This window comes from Mytilus californianus, unplaced genomic scaffold (assembly GCF_021869535.1).
Source record: "Mytilus californianus isolate M0D057914Y unplaced genomic scaffold, xbMytCali1.0.p SCAF_6, whole genome shotgun sequence".
Taxonomy (NCBI): Eukaryota; Metazoa; Mollusca; class Bivalvia; order Mytilida; family Mytilidae; genus Mytilus; species Mytilus californianus.
In genome coordinates, this window is record NW_026262712.1 from 28,805,665 (window position 1) to 28,823,576 (window position 17,912).

Here is a 17,912-nt window from a genome sequence, read left to right on the forward strand (position 1 = left end):
TACTACAAATAAATTATGCTAAAAAAAACATTAATAAAATTAAAACTCTAAACTTGCATGTAAAAAGACTTGTAGATTAGCAATTCTCTGACACTGGTGCCAAATTCGTTATAATTTCACTTCCGAATCTAGTTTTAAAACATACGGACGACTTTGTAGAAAACACTTTTTTACCCTTATGCAAACAGAGGTGAATTAAATGTTCGTGTAATTTATTGCAGCTTGTGATGTAATCTTCATACAAACAAATGTTTAACTTCTTTAGTAACCAGGTTATTCCGACATATTAGTGTAATTTACGAGACTGGAAACCTTGTCTGACCTTCGTCTGTTGGGTTCTTTTCAAGGTCAGCCAAAACATTAGCAGTGGAAAGTAATTTATACTCTGATTTTAACAACCGAAGTCTTTTAAAGTCCCTGAATGAATTTGTACTTAATATTTAAAAAGGATCGAATTACTAATATTTATGGTTGGGTATTCGCATAAGAACAAAATTCTTCGTTTGGTAGTTCTATCGGAATGAAAATTTTTACTTTTACAGAGGTGCAGTTTAGGGAGCTACCATTTGATTTTTATGGGGGGGGGGGGGGGGGGGGGGGCTAGGATGAAATTTGAAAAAAGGCGGGACAGAAGTTTTACAATTTATACAAATTATGTATAAAAAGTCAGGATAAACTAACAAAAAAAGGCAGGACCAAATAAAGTGAAAAATAAAAAGGCAGGACCGAGATTACAACTAAAAGAAAACGCAGGACACAATTTTTCATCCTAGCCCCCCACCCACCCCCCCCCCCCCCCCCCCCCCCCTCCCATAAAAATCAAATGGTAGCTCCCTTACGTAAAACGGAAGTGAGCATCCTGCATAAAACGTGCGTTTGGTCAAGCGTCTACAAGCTCTTATAGTATATAAGTTGAAATGGGAAGATATAAAAATGTACCCAGAGATCAAAGTTTATGTAAACTTTGTAATAAACTTGATGATGAATACCATTTTTTTCTATATTGCAAACTGAACTTAACTTTAAGAGATTGCTTATTTTAAAGATTTATTATATAAACCCTGATTATACAAATTATCAACCACTTTTAAAGCTAAAACAACTTTCAATTTAAATTGTCAATGAGCCGACAAATGCCAAAGATCAAGGAGGTGAAATTATACGGTAACGTTCCCGTACGACCTTGTGTGCAAATAAATGTATGCTAATTACCCAAAGAATCGAGTTTTCCAAAAAAAAATAAAAGGATTGTTCGTTTCATAGAGATCATCGTGTAGAAATTAAATATGGAGACGACCATTTGAATTTTAGGGCGAAAAGGGGGGGGGGGGGGGGGGGTTGCTAGGCCGGTTTATTTAGTAAATAATTATTTCATGTATGTTGTGGGGCAGAATATTCATTTAAGTCCTGTCTTGGTCAAGATTATTTATTTCCAGTTCTAACCAGACCAGCATATGCATTTCCAACAATCCTCCTGCTCATTCCCAAAATCAAAATATCATATCCTAAACAGGGGAGGGGCTGATAATTTCATATAGACAACAATCTGAGAAATTAACGCTTCTTTGTACATGTACAAGACCGACATTGTGATCTATAGATTTTATAAAGGATGGCTAATAGAGTACCAATCAGCATGTGTTCCCACGTTGCCGTTGTTATGAGTCGACCTGTCTTTGTTCTTATCCGTAAAGGCCACGAGATGAAAATTTGAGAATGCAATCACGAGACCACCTAGACGGTTATTTGTAGTTAGGAAATTTGCTGAGGGCATGGGATCGATCTGTTTTACTCTATTCTTTTTCATAAAACTTATTGTTACTTATCTCTCGTGTCTCAAATTTGTACTTCCCTGACTCAAGTCTAATCTAAAGTCTCAATGTTGACATCCATTCTTTAAATGTCTATTTCTATACAATCGTATTTGAAGATATCAGATGCATATTCAGTTTTTTTATGGAAAATTCGGTGAATTAGACAAATATAATTTGTTGCATGTTTTATGTTACAATGCAGTGCAAAAACCGAAAAAAGAAGCAGCATCAAATGTTCTATAAGACTCGAACCTTTGTCTAAAAGTTAGCATGCATGCGTGATTTCATTACAGCAATGAATTCGGTCGTTGCAAAGACTCTTTTTCAAACGGCAATGAGTTCTGTCACAGAGAATCTATTTCAAACGGCAATAATCTCTGTCACTGCAGAGAATATATTTCAAATTGATATCATAAAATTGCTGACATATACATTAAAATATTTTATCTGTCCCCATCGATCTACAATTGTGTGAAATTTTAGCAGAGCTGAATACATGTGACATTTAAAATTAATACTAGGTCTATGAAACTCTGTAATTTATTAATATCCGCGGAATAATAGTTATTAGTTACGCAATTTCTCCTTTTGTTGTCCTTGGTTCATAGGTCGTGAAGTTCTCTTGTGAAAGTCTCTTTGTGCAATTAACCATACTGCGTCACTATTTCTATCTACTACTTCATATAAAGTGGATATTCCTTCAAGGAATATTAGACTCCACGTCTGTTTTTATTTGTTTTAGTTGCATCATGTCAATTGCATCATGTCAAATATTCAAAACCTTTTAACCAGCTTGGAAGAACGACACATCCAAAAATAAGAACCCACCCCAACCATAAGTACATAAACATGTCCAACAGTTTCGAAATTTTTAGACAGAAAAAGTATGTTTGTTTAAATTTTCACTTCACGAGAAATAATTATAGTAGACATCAACTATACCACTATAGACAATACCACTGAATTACAGGCCAGACTTGGGACAGACACATAAAAAACAACGAGGTTAAACAAGTCTGTGAGGTTAACCTATGTGAAACATCACAACAGAAGAACAAGCTGTAAAATTCAGTTGAAACGGCACCACACACACACACACATACACTCAAACCAAGAAGACAATGAACACTATGAACCGTTTAAGAACTACTTGCTGTTACTGAAAGCTATAGTTCAAAGCCAAATTTCATTTAAAAAATAGACCAAGTTTCCCATGCAGACTAAAAATGCTTTTTACTAGATTAATGAATAGATTTTACAAGCAAGGTTTATAGCAACTCTTAAATCTAAAAGAAACCTGCGTTTTAAACGTAGATGGATTCTGTAAACGAAATTTTCTGCAAAATACCATTTAGTATATACATAGTCAATTTTTCTTTCAGAAAGCACAAAATAATGGTGGTCCCCATAACGGAAGTATCCCTATCATGGTAGACGCAACTAATACATACAGGTCAAACGGTATCTATGACGAAATTGGAAAAGAGGCAAACGGAACATGTAGCAGTGAGAGACTTGATGTAATAACACCACACGCAGTGGATAATGTGTATGCTATACCAGACAAGAGAAGGAAACAAGTGCAGCAAGGTATGGCGGTTTTTAGCGCAGACGCACTAGGGAATGGACATAAGAATAGATGGGCATCTGCCATTATAATATATTAACTACTGTTCTTGATATAACCATGGTATATATAGTATTATATTGTCAATACGATATTTCCATGATAAGAGCAAGAACACATTAAATAAGTGAAAATAGGTAAAAAAAAGTTGTAAATATTTACAAAAAAAAATAGAAACTTAAAAGGGTGCCCATTCGCCAAGCGCCTGTGGTTTTTAGAAGAGAAAAACAACTTTCGCTTAGGGTTAAACACAGTAATCTCGAAACGTTTACTCCATTTTTAACTAGTGTGTGAAAATTTCCTTATAATATATAAAATGCCCACTACGTTTCCCTTGTGTATACTAGATATGTTCAGGTTAGGTTACTGGACAATGCAACATAATACTAAGGGTGAAAATAGACTAATTGCATGGTTTTTAAATTAAAGTGCCTTGAACTGTATCCCCTACGAAGCTATTTAATGTATGTTAATACCCCTCATCGACATTTGTTATAATTAAACTTATGTATTATGTACTACTTAATTATTTTTAACATATAAGTTGAGTATTAGGTCCATCTTGAATCTTCTTCCATTGTCAATTACTTATTTTTGAAAGGCGACCGTAACCTCTGTAGGAGGCTAAAAAGACTCTAGGATAACAAAAAAAAAGTGAAACAATTCTAAAGAGAAAATTAACGGCCTTATGTCACCAAAGTTTACTTGTACATTAAACTGACTGGTTGCCGGATTTGCAACTACCAAAAGAAAGACCACTGAAATTGCATGCATTTTGAAGCAATGATCTATTTTATTAAATGTATAAATTCTCTTTCAGATATTAAATATATTGATGAAACAACGGATGACGAAAGCAAAGAAGGTGATAAGTTATTAGGAACCAACGAAACAGAAGATGACAAAGAGGACGTCACGACACCAAATAAAAATGACGACATTTCCGTTTCCGGTACACCAGCCATAACAACCAATGAAACTAGTCCTATGCTGAGTGAAATACAATTGGAGATCGAAAATAATATAGAACCACCAAAGGAAACAGATGCCCTTGTGGAAAATTCTTGAAAATTGGATCATTGACTTTTTTGTTTTTATTTCACGCAACGGACACTAAACAACTGTACTTTGCTTTAGTTAAAAATAAAATAAGCTAGATGACAATTTAAACAATAAGTGCTTTATAGCCTCAAAGGCATTTTCACATATGTGCAATATTTATTATTTCATATGACAAAAAACAAATCAAATGTGTGATAGATCCTTGGTCATGACAAAACGTGTGTATATATTGACTGTTTCACCAGAGAGAGAGAAAATCTTGAAAAAAGTTTTTAAGTTGTTCTAATCAGTATTTTGCTTTTATTTTGATATAGGCGTTTTCGTAATAAGAACTATTTTTTGCGGTGTGTTATACTTGTTTGATTGTAAATTATAATACATGACTTGTGTAAGAGTAATCCTGTTCATTTGATGTCAAATTAGATTTATTTAATGTTTTTTTTATTTATTCAAGTGCTTTTAATGAAATAATGTTTCTGGTCATAATGATAGATGATATATAATTAGAGAGTTTTTTTTCTACAGGAAATTTAGATAAAACAGAATTGTATATTTAGATAATACATAATAAAATTGGGTGTTGGATGTTATAAAACCGGATATTTGCATGAAATATACATCACTATATGTATATAAAGATAATATAAATCGTTTAAATAGCGTAAATAACAAGAAATTATTATTTTGCTTGAATGAAATTCAAAGAAAAAGATTTGGAGAGAGAGAGAGAGAGAGAGAGGGAGAGAAACTGAAAGAACGGGCATAATCGAATAGGAATGCAAAATGATTGATTGATTAAGTTTTGGTGTATATCGCCACTTTCAACACTATAATTATTGGCTGTAGCATGTTGGTCAGTTATTATTGGTTGAGCAAGTCGGAGAGAACAACCGACCTTCTTCAGGAATACTGGCAATCCTAGTCAATCAAGATTGGAGCCGAACGCACCTGCTAAGTGCGGGGTTTAAACTGACAGTCTGGTGCCTCGAATTCAAAATCAGAAATACAAGCAATCTATGCAATTGAAAGGGTTAACTTTTCTGAATGATATAGCAAGTCGGAGAGAACAACCGACCTTCTTCAGGAATACTGGCAATCCTAGTCAATCAAGATTGGAGCCGAACGCACCTGCTAAGTGCGGGGTTTAAACTGACAGTCTGGTGCCTCGAATTCAAAATCAGAAATACAAGCAATCTATGCAATTGAAAGGGTTAACTTTTCTGAATGATATAAATAGTTACTAATAGATGTTTTGTTTATATTTTTCTTCTTTAATATAATTCATTATATTTGCAGTAAGAATTTTTTTTCTTTCGTTTTTTCGAATGTTTGCATTGTATATGTAGCATTGTTTTTCATTGTTTCAGTCTCATGTTGATGAAAGTGTTTTGTTTTGGAAGTTGAATAATGAATACATGATTTCAAATTGATTTGCATTTTGCTATGTAAGCTGTTATAATTTTATCTGAATAATTCATTAAGCGGTTCATATTTATATAAAAAAAATCTTCACAGTTTTCAAGTGAAGAATATGGCAACTAATATTGTTAAGTACTAAAGAAAGTCCATGCCCACTAGTTTTTATTTATACTTTCTTCATAAATAGTTTTTCACAGTATCTCTAAATTCGTTAGTATAATATATTGTCGTTTTCCGTCCAAATAGTCATTAATGGATGAAAACTTTGTGAATTGTATTATAATTGATAAATGTTACGTGTATATACACATCTGTACAAATTTCATGTATAACGTGTTTAGTGAGTACACTGTACGGAGGGTCGAAAGGGAGAGATATATACAGGGAAAAAATTAATTTAGACTTGATTTGTGCTACATTACTATGGTATAAACTTGGTTTTTTATGTAGTTTGATTGATGTCCGTTTAAAGTATACCAACATCATCTTTCATTTTGGGAAACATGATGAATACAACTGCATTTCAGCGCTAAAACACGTGAAATAAAAACTGTCGTACTCATTGCATGAAACCCTCTATACAGTATACTCGAATCATCAAATGTCTCGACCGAATTTATTTTTTATTTTGTTCATGTACTAGGATTTGCTTATTTTTATGACTTAATAATGTTTAAATGATATGAATGTTCTGAACAGTATTTTTATGTGTTCTTTTTATTTTTAAGGTGCAAATGATGTATGTAAATAAAATGTAAATAAAAGTGCTAATTATTTATTAAGAAGTTAGAATATAAGCCTCGTGTGCCCTGTTTGGGAGGAGGATGCACCGAACAATGTATGAAGATTTGTACAGGGGAATCAAAATTTTGTTCGTGAATGAAACATTGTTGCATATCTAAGACAAAAATTGTCAATAATGAACATTTCATTGTATTATTCGAGATCTTTTTTAAACATTATTTGGAACTATAATTGTTTACTATATAGGAATGGTTGTCTTTTAAACCGAACACAAGGTTAAATTTTTGGAAATCGTTAGATGTCGTGTCAGGTAGAAACAGAAGCAGTTATACAGTAGAAAGAAAATGGAATATTTAATGTACTAAACTTCAAACGGAGTGTTCTCCCTTGAATTGTTGAATGGTTGAAACAAACGGAGATTATTGCCGCACTTGTCTTATATACAGTACGTTGCAACTTTTATTTAGAAAAAAATCGATCATCGTCAAGTGTGTATCGAGCTAGTATTCTTGTTGAATGCAATAATCGATATAGATGTTTGCCTTCACTGTCTTCTTCACATAATATTGAGAACGTTGTGACTTCTTTCTAGAAATTATCGACCATCGCCAAGTTCTAATCGATTAATGATTTTGTTGAATGCAATAATCGATGCGTGTACATAAGCCAAACACCAAGAATATTTCAAATTCGTTTCGGAACTTTACTTTGCTGAGTTCGTGTGAGCGAGTGTCAGATCTACCGAGCAGTCACATCATGTTCCAAGTCTATCAGGGGATACTCAAGTTGAATTTATGAATTTTACCCACTGAGCAAGGGAAGGAACTTTTCGTCACATCTTACTTAGTTGATATATGGTATTCAACTTTATTATGATGAGTTCTCAAGCGTAAGGATCTGAAGGAGCTATCATATCCTGTTTGACGACACTTAGGATTTTCATTATAAAATATTTGATTTGATTTGATTTGATTTAATTATACCAACTGAGCATGCCGGGTATATTGGATATGCACAGCTGTTTTGTAGGCTTGGTTAGTTCGTATAAGGTGGAGAATGTTAGTGGATAGGATTAAAGAACACAAATTTTGCATTGATCTACTATTGAGTGGTGTAAAGCTGGGTTTTGTTTATCTAAAAAATCAGTTAAGTTTGTTTCCTGTTCTTAATACCATATAATTTGTAGCAAGTCTAAAGTATAATTATACATTCTGTTCCAGATTAATATAATTTTTACACTGTCTTCCTATAAAGGTATCAGTATATACCAGTTTTTAAGTCATGTTTGGCCGACCTCCCGCACACGAGACAAGCATTCTATCACGAGACATTGAAAGCCATGGACAGTCCATGGTGGTTTCAACATCAGTTGATCATTTATCTGATAAATAACTTTCAAGAAATGGTAATTTTAAACGCAATGTAAAGATTATTTCAGTCAAGTACTGTCGTAAAGCTCTTGAACGGATTATCTTGGCATGCCATTAATTTACCCGGTTGATTAATTATTGGCGTAAGTATTTACTGATGGAAATAATGCCCACACAATCCTTGTTCATGTAAATTTTATATAACAACATTTTTAATTTCCTGTCACGTTTTGGAAATCCAGAAGCAGTATTGTATTAAAATTAATCATTGTTTTTGTGTGTTTGTTTGTATGCTATACATCATGAGTGTATAACAAATGTGTACTTACTTAGTTCATGCAAAATCGAGAATATTAAGAATAGACCAATTTAGTAATACATTTAATAAGAAAGTTGTGAAATATTTACTGTCACTGGAAAAACAGAGTATGTTGTTTAGGGACAAGTTTTCTCTAAAACAGTGTAAGTTTGAACTGGTTTGGGGAAATTATTGTGACCCGGTTTTGAGAATACAAAGTATAGTGAATCTATTTTAAACTCTGCATTGATCTACGATTGCGAGGTTTTAAGCTTGGTTTTGTTTATTTATCAAAACAGTAAGGATTGTTTCCTGTTCTTAATACCATATTATGTGTATCAAGAAACAGATTAAGGTATAATAGCATTTTATTCCAGATTAACATAATTTCTTACACTGTTTACTTCTAAAAGTGTACACTACGTTTAAAAACACCATTGACACTTTATCGTTTGTTTATAGCATGCACGGTTATACTTTTGGAAATTTATTTCTTCGTTAAGAATAAGAGGATGTCCTGATTGACTGTCAGATCTAAATGTTACTGGCTTTAAAGGTAGTTTGTTCAGGCTGCGGCAGGCTATTGGTCTTCGTTCTTATTCGTAATAGTCGAGTGAGAAGCAGCAAATTTAAAAATAAGAAGATTTGGTATGATTGCCAACAGAGACCAAATGACATAGAAGTTAACAACTATGGGTCAACGTACAGCCTCCAACAATGAGCAAAACCCATACCGCATAATAACCTATAAAAGGCCCCGAAATGACAAATGTAAAACAATTCAAACGAGAAAACTAACAGCCTGATTTGTGTATAGAAACAATATAAACGAAAAACAATTTAATGATATAATAAACAGCAATAAACGACACCCACTGAATTACAGGCTCCTGACTTGGGACAGGCACATACAGAATGTGGCGGGTTAAATATGTTTTCTGGAGCGAAACCTTCTCCCTAACCTCGGACAGTGGTGTAACAGTACAACACTAGTACTTTTCAAGTCTTTGCTTTGACAGACCGGGATCGAACCCGTGACCACTCATACTCGAGACCAGCATCACGAGACCAAATTGGCCTTTTATATGATAGTGAACTTTCAAAAACGGTATTTTTAAACGCAATGTATTTATATAGATTATTTCAGACGGGTGTTGTTGTTAACCTTTTGAACGGATTATGAATTTATACGATTGAGTAATTATTAATTGGCGTAAATAAGTTCATTTTTATTTTCAAAGGAAAAAATGATTGTGACCCAATCCTTGTTCGTGTAAATTTTATGCTATTTGTATTTCAAGTCATGGCGTGTTTTGGAAATCCATAACCAGTACTTTATAAAAGTTATTACAACATCATTTGCTGTATTTATTTTTTTTTGTTGTGTAGTTAAGTTCCGACCATTCGAGTCCTCATGTGAATTCAAGGCCGTAAAACACCCCCGCCTCTGTAGTTTATAAGTTGCGAACTCATCATGTCCCAAATCGTTTTATTCATATCGTAAAGTCATCATAAAGTCCAATCATGGAAGTATTATATTTTACTTCCATGGTCCAATAAACGTAATCGGATCTAAATCGATCATCGAGACTGGAAGATAAGTTGTACACAAATTCAGCGCATACAATGAAATAGCTGAATATACCTACACATTCTCAAAACAAGAAGAAAAAATAAACGATAGCGAGACGACACTCAGAAGATTTAAAACATGTTCTAAATTAGTTTTTATATAAAAAATATAAATACCCAACCAGCGATCTGCCTAACTTGCCAATAAAAAGTGAAGAGTCTAAAAGAGTTGTTTGGCTATAAGAGATTTAAACGTAAAAGATGCAGTTATATCGTAAACAAACGGTCTTCATCAGTGTCAGTTTTTTTTTTTACTTTTATTGTCAAAAAAACACATATAATGGTCATTTACTGATTCGACTCAGCATATATTGTCTTGTACAAAACATTGGATCATCCTAACTCGTTCAATTAATCAATCAGAGCAGCCTCACGACTGTGTGTTTAAACATCACGCATATAACCGAACTGTGGACCGGCCCCCTAGCAAGGGTCTTACAGTCTTGTGGTATTAGTTCAATAGGGATGTTTACGAACCGCTGGTACCCTATGTAGATCGTTTATCAAAACTGCACAAATCCACATTATCTACGAGCTAAAGGACAAACGTATCTTTACAATGGCCAACTATGTTGATCGATCGGACCATTATCCAAATTAGGTTAAAACTTATTTGTCTCTGGTTATTTTTCTAACACGGAAACACTGTGTTCGTGTCCCTATTAGTATGCGCAAAAAACCTGAATTTACTATTTTCTTACAATCGCCATGAACAATGTTATGGCATTGAAATGAAAAACCTTGTAGTCATAAAAATTAACGGCCAGAGGAAACTCCGACTTGAGAAGACGAATGTAACACAACAAAAGAAAGATAACTCCAGGAGTTTTTACTGTTTCAAAACAGTAAAATTTTCGGGAAGGTCATTAAAAAGTAAAATCACAAAAATACTGAACTCCGAGGAAAATTCAAAACGGAAATTCCCTAATCAAATGGCAAAATCAAAAGCTCAAACACATCAAACGAATGGATAACAACGTTAACTGTCATATTCCTGACTTGGTACAGGCATTTTCTTATGTAGAAAATGGTGGATTAAACCTTGTTTTATAGCTAGCTAAACCTCTCACTTGTATGACAGTCTCGTCAAATTCCATTATATCAGTGACAACGATGCGGGAACAAAACATACATAATAGATAAAAATGTCAAAAATAGGGGTACAGCAGTCAACATTGTGTTAGAATCTTAATCACTATAAAAACAAACAAATATGTAACAAAGAAGCGCAAAAAGGCATAGAGACAAAGCACATTAGCAAACATGAAAGACAAGAATACAAAAATTTACAATAGCACAATAACACAATGACGGGATGTATAAACTACATACTTGTACAGAGCCACGTCATATGTATCAAAGAAACAAAAAAAGGCATATAGACAAAGCACATTAGCAAAAATGAAAGACATGAATACAAAAATTATCATAGAACAATAACACAATGACGGGATGTGTAAGTATAGAGCCACGTCATATGTATCAAAGAAACACAAAAAGGCATATAGCCAAAGCACATTAGCAAAAGAGAAAGACAAGAATACAAAAATTACCATAGAACAATAACACAATGACGGGATGTATAAATACAGAGTCACGCCAAATGGATATCACCAAAAACAGATTAAACGTAATATTCATTAACAGGACAGATAAAACCAGGACAGTTATTTTCGATACGTTTTTATCTGTAACTTTTGTTTTAATCAACAATTTACATATTGTTAAAATTCAAACTGTATGATGAAGATCAGGATATTAATTTTTACTTACATTATTCGAAAAGTTTTTAAAAAATAGAAATTAATAAGTAAAAAAATCTACCAGGACAGTTAAATTTTAAGAAGAAAATGGCGGAAATTGCAGAAAAAAATTACTTATAATCGAAATGATTTCTCCAAAACAACTATCTGGCATAATATTTTTGAACGATTATAAAGTTTAGGGAATAAGCGTTTCAAAAATCTATGATATAATAATTTTTCCGTCTTTTAAAGGCAAAATAATCTGCCAGGACAGTAGCCTATTACGTCAGAAATTTTTGTTGAAATTCTTTCAAAATCAAAATATAAAGTTGAATATTTTCTTCAAAATTAATGTCTGGTAAGCAAATTTTGGTTCATTGGAAAGTTAATATCGTTATTTCTACTTCCATTGTACTTGGATCTTTGATCAGTGGCAAGTTATTGTACATAAATGTTGAATTTGTATTGCGACAATATGTAAACCGGTTAACTGCTTTTTTGACATAAAACTGACATACAGATTATATTTATCACATTAATATCTTCTTCTTTTGCAATATATTTACTACATTAATATCTTTTTCTTTTGCAATTCGCCATGGTTATAAAATATCAAGAAAAAAGCCGATATGCAAGAAATTATAGTCATATTTAGTATGGTTTTTTTTTTTACCCCCCCCCTCTCTTTTTCAAATTTACTTGATCTTAACAATCCCACCAAGTAGTTAGCAATTTTTGCGATGGTTGTAAAATATCTGGAAAATAAATATGCAAGAAATGAATGTGATAGTCATATTCAGTACATCCCCCCTTTTCAAATTAACTTGAACTTATAGCGTTACTTTTAAGTATAGTGAGCAATTTTCGTCTATATACACAAACAACTGATTTCATCTCCCTTTTTTACAGCGGAGTGCGAGTATGTTATCTTATCAGTTACCCTCGTGTATAATAAACTTATAATTTATTGCATCAGTCACAATTACTAAGACTAGCCATGGACGTTCCCTTTAAATGTAAACTCTGCACACCACTCCTTCTAATAGTATAAACATTTCGACTTTAAATCTTATTCAGACATCACAGATTGTCTGTGACATGTGATACATGTAACTGATAAATATATGAATAGACGGCTATGATTTTGCCAATTTAAATTCTCCCTCATGAATTCGTCCGAATTTAAAACATTTCTATACTAAATACATGGCTAAATAAGAGACAAGTCATAATTTAGGTTTGTTTGCTCGCAGTAACTTTCTTATTTTCTCAGCGAAACAACATTTAATATCTTGTAAACATTTTACAAATTACAAAAATATACCACAATTCCATCTATATACATTCACAATGTCCTCTAAATACATATCAATACAAACATAACTGTAATATATTATGCAGAGCTTAACGTTAACTTCGTCTATCAAAGTTACTGGAGCACATCGATAATAATCAAACGTAATCAGGACTTATATATGCCTATAAAACCCCACCCGTACTACCGCCCTCGAAATATTCGTGCAGAAAACAACAGTAACATCAGACCACTTCTGATTTACATACTAGCCAAACTTGTACCACAAGTCTAAAGATAGAAATAGAATAGGGAAATTCCAAATATAACGGAATAGAAATAAATAGATATATCATGATAGTCTGGATGGGGTAACATAATAGAGAATAAGTGAGTAAAAATTAAGAATAGAGAGAAATTAGCCAAAAGGTCAAGACTAGGAACTAGTGTTGTCCTACAATATATAGAAAAGAGAATAATGTGCAAATATATTAAAAAGGATACGGAAATACCCCCCCCCCCCCCCCCCCCCCCCAAAAAAAAATGCAGACCCTAATATATATATATATATCTATGTATTTTACTCATATTGTCTGTACCCAAATCTTACAATTAGTACCCCTTCCCGTTGAGGGATGTGTGAATACGCTTGGAGCCACTTTGCAACAACATTAAGTGGTCCAAAATTTACCGCACTTCGTCTCGGCCCTGTCACCACCCTAGAATTTGCAGAACATATTAATTAGATAATTAATCAAAGTTATTGTCGTCCTGAATAAGCATCATAAAATATCAACCACAATCAATTCATCAACTTATGATAAGTCATGAGGTTCTCCCAATATTAGTAGGAGGAAGTACGAATAAACCACAATGTTCAACCATGCGATTTTCGTTTCTCTCCCCATTCTATAATTATCTCAGAAATGGCAAGCAATCGACAGAAATTTCTGATTAAAAATTCACTTATTTCTTTGTTAAAAGCACTTGAAGGAAAAGTGACAACTGTTGAATTACGAAATGAACATACAGTCACAGGAACTATTGATTATGTTGACGGATTTATGTGTGTTTCAATGTCGAATGTTTGCTTCAAAACGCTTTCAGGAAAAATGACCAACTTCGAGCAATTTTACATTCAAGGACCTAATATAAGATTTGTACAGATTCCAGACGAAATTGACATGAGAAAGGCGATTCATTATGAGGTAAATAAAGAAAGGATAATGAGGCAAAGGATGCAGAAGGCAATAAGTGATGCAGTTATAAAAAAGAGACAGAAAAGAGAAAAAGAAATAACGAAAAAAGAAGAAAAAGAACAGAAATTGCTGAAAGAAGCATTTGATAAAAAAGATGAACCTAACTGATGTGGGAGGATATTTTTCAATGATTTGGACCATTGGATGTGGTAATGTACAGGTTACCAAGCACAGCACAATCAGGAATTGGAAGAACCATATTTTGATTATAGGCTATTCAAAGATGGAAGAAAAGCAGTAGCAATGCGATGTTGATATTTTGAAACTGTGTTATTATATAAACATTTAACAATCCAGTTGATAAGTTAAAAAAATAATGCATACAGCAGTATAAATTAAATTGTGAATATTCATCATGTTTATTCTGAGTATACAACATTTTTTTGTACAAATGTAGGTGTATTGACAATTTACAATGTACACTCTAAACAAAAGTTCATTTTAGTGTTTTGAGTAAAGCCAAAATAAAATTTGTTTACTTTATGACCCTTTGTTATGCCATAAAATGCCTTCTCACTGGGACTATTATACTATAATAGTCCCAGCTTCTCAACAGTTTTTACTGACACTTTCAAAAGAAAAAAATTGAAACAAAATTGCAAGTCTCCCCTAAAAGTCCGCTTGAATATGTTATACTAATCACATTGCTGATGAAAGGTTATAAAATAAAGAATAAAAAAAATTAATCTTGCTTACCTACATCATGTACATACATTATTTTTTAAGAGTAACATGGTAAATTGGGTTGGGGGCTTAAATACTTAATGGATAGGGGGTGCCGCTGGTGTTCTGTTACCCCACCCTTTTCAAATAATTTGTAGGTGAAAATGTAACCTTTTCCAAAATTAGTTGGGTTTTGTAAAATCAAAAAAATATCACCTTTGCTCACATCTGAGGCTCAGGTTCCTTATGTTATGTTTACTTACGGCGAGACTTTCATCTGTGAAAAAAAATACATATCGGTAGGCATATAGCTTTTCATATAACAAGTAATGGGAACTTTATTGACCTTATCATATATTTCTGATAGTTTCCCCATCTATTCACATAGTTTCAAGCAAGAAAATATGACCTATTCCAGCGCATGTCCTATCACCTTGTATATAGGAAGTGGACCCCCCCCCCCCCCGAGAAAAATACATACATATTTTTGTCTGGCCTAGAAAGTATTAACTTAAGTGTACATGTACATGTACATAGTAAGTTGTACAACCAACAATGGCAATGCTTCTGGAATCATTAATGATTTTTTAAACAGTTTTAATTACCTCTAAACAACCAACATCATCATACTCCTCCGGAGGAAAAATGTACATGTACAAACAAAGTTAACCAACAATGGATACAACACATTACAATAAAAAGGCAAAAAACTTTTAGAAAGTAAGATCAAAAGATGCTTGCTACCTCAGGAAGTTGGCTAAGGAAGCTACCGCTGTTGGTTGGATAATGCTGCTCAAGAAAACAAAATTGCTAACAACACTCCTTTATTGCAGAGTATCTTTACATTACCATGTATATGAAAAAGTGATCTTCTTGAACATGTATGTAATATTCGCAGCTGGACATAAGTCACCACCAATCAGTCAATAATCTTATCAGGATTTCTTTGATATACTGTACAGTTGCTGCTTACTATATTCTCTAAACCAGTGGTTTTTAATCATGTTATTGGTGAAGTTAAAATCAACCCTGGTCATTGAAATTTTAGGGACGCTTCATAACTTGTTTGATCATTACAAAATACCTTGACTGCATACATGGCATATAGCAATTGATATGTTCCATATCCATAACTTGTCTTGGAATACAACATATTAAGCAGATTTGTTAATTGTCTTCATCAGCAGGACGGGAGGCACAAGAGGAGAAGGAACTGGTGGGATTTGTATTGTTTATTATGTTTTTTTTTCAATATTGGACTATTATTAGTCTTTTTTTTTCTTTCTTTTGGCTATGATGATCTTACTCCTTCATCAACATGACGGATGGCACAAGAGAAGTAGGAACTACTAACTCTTAAGAGACCCTGAGCTTATATGTGTTTTGGTGGGATTTGTATTGTTATGTTATGTTTTTTGTACTATTATTTTGATAGCCACCAAAATAATAGTCCAAAAAACAGCCTATAGTGATCTAAACCTTCAATCAACACAAAAGTAGCAGGAATTGTTTATTTTTATGGAGCCCCTTAGCTTAGCTGTGTCTGGTGTGGTTGTGTTATGTTTTGTGGACTATTACAAGTCTTCTTTTTTCGGTGCCTTCCTTCAACACGACAGGTGACACAAGAGGAGTAGGAACTGCTTACTTTTATGGATCCCCTGAGTTTAGCTGTGTTTTTGGTGGGATTTGTATTGTTTACAAATGTATCATGTTTTTTGGAATATTATTATTTTTCTTTTTTACTTTGGCAATTGGAATCTCTACCCTTCTTTGTCTTAATATATATTTTCCTCTTGTGGCTTCTTACTTTCCTAAACGGTTTATTATATTTATATAATGAATGTACTTAGAAGAAAAGAAGCTTAAACCAATAGTCAAAGATCTAAGATTTTTACAACGGTTGTTGGGTAGAAATGCAAATTAAGCCAATTCATATTCTTCATGCTTGCACTATTCTTCAACTATGATGTATGTCTGGCTGGGATAATCTCCCTTTGACCTGAGTTATTTACTGATTATGATATCTTTAATAGTATGTGGTATATATACATAGCTTGGACATGCTGTGTGGACCCTCGTCTCACAGTTGTTTTGCCCTCTTGGCATTACAGAAACTTAACATTTTTAAAGATCTATGACAATGAGGTCAAGGTCAGATAAATCATGTCAGACAGACATATAGTATACACCTTACAATTTTTTTATACACCAAATATAGTTGGCCTATTGTGTATGCTAATTGAAAAACAGACAAAACCTTAACATTGATCAATGAACCATGAAAATGAGGTCAAGGTCAGATTAAACCTGTCAGACAGACATGTGCACCTCACAATTATTCCATACACCAAATATAGGTGACCTATTGCTATTAGTATTTAAGGAAAACACACCAAAACACAAAAATTTAACATTGACCAATGAACTATGAAAATGAGGTCAAGGTCAGCCGATACCTGCCAGACAGACATGTACACCTTGCAATCATTCCATACAACAAATATAGTTGACATATTGCTTATAGTACTTGAAAAACAGACAAAAACACAAAAACTTAACATTGACCAATGAACCATGAAAATGAGGTCAAAGTCAGATGAAACCTAGTTATATAGTATAGTATTCTCAATATAGTATTTGAGAAACGAAACTAGTCATGTTACTTTAACCTTGATCACTGATCCATGAAATGAGGTCGAGGTCAGATGCAGTGGCGGATCCAGAACTTTTTGTAAGGGGGGCACTGACTGACCTAAGGGGGGCCGCTCCAGTCATGCTTCAGTGATTCCCTATATAATCAACCAAATTTTTCCCACAAAAGGGGGCAGCCCCCCCCCCCCCCCCCCCTGGATCCGCCTATGAGGTGAACTCTGTCTGACAGATATGTAGACGTTGCAAGGAACCCATATACCAAATATCCTATTACTCATAATAAGAGAGAAATGCACATGTCATATAAACTCTTTTTTTTTCAAGCAGTCGCTG

General features: G+C 33.3%; 1 protein-coding gene across 2 annotated transcripts in view; it reads left to right on the forward strand.

Annotated features, from left to right (window-relative positions):
- LOC127704930 (uncharacterized) overlaps nt 1-6,700 on the forward strand; it is a 53,150-nt gene extending 46,450 nt beyond the window's left edge. The window contains exons 5-6 of one of the 2 annotated variants that reach the window (XM_052209169.1): nt 3,197-3,404; nt 4,262-6,700. In XM_052209169.1, the coding sequence (XP_052065129.1) occupies nt 3,197-3,404; nt 4,262-4,509 (456 nt within the window). In that variant the 3' untranslated portion in view covers nt 4,510-6,700. The remainder of the gene's footprint in view (nt 1-3,196; nt 3,405-4,261) is intronic. The other variant, XM_052209170.1, reaches the window with a different exon arrangement.
- Nucleotides 6,701-17,912: the final 11,212 nt, after the last annotated feature.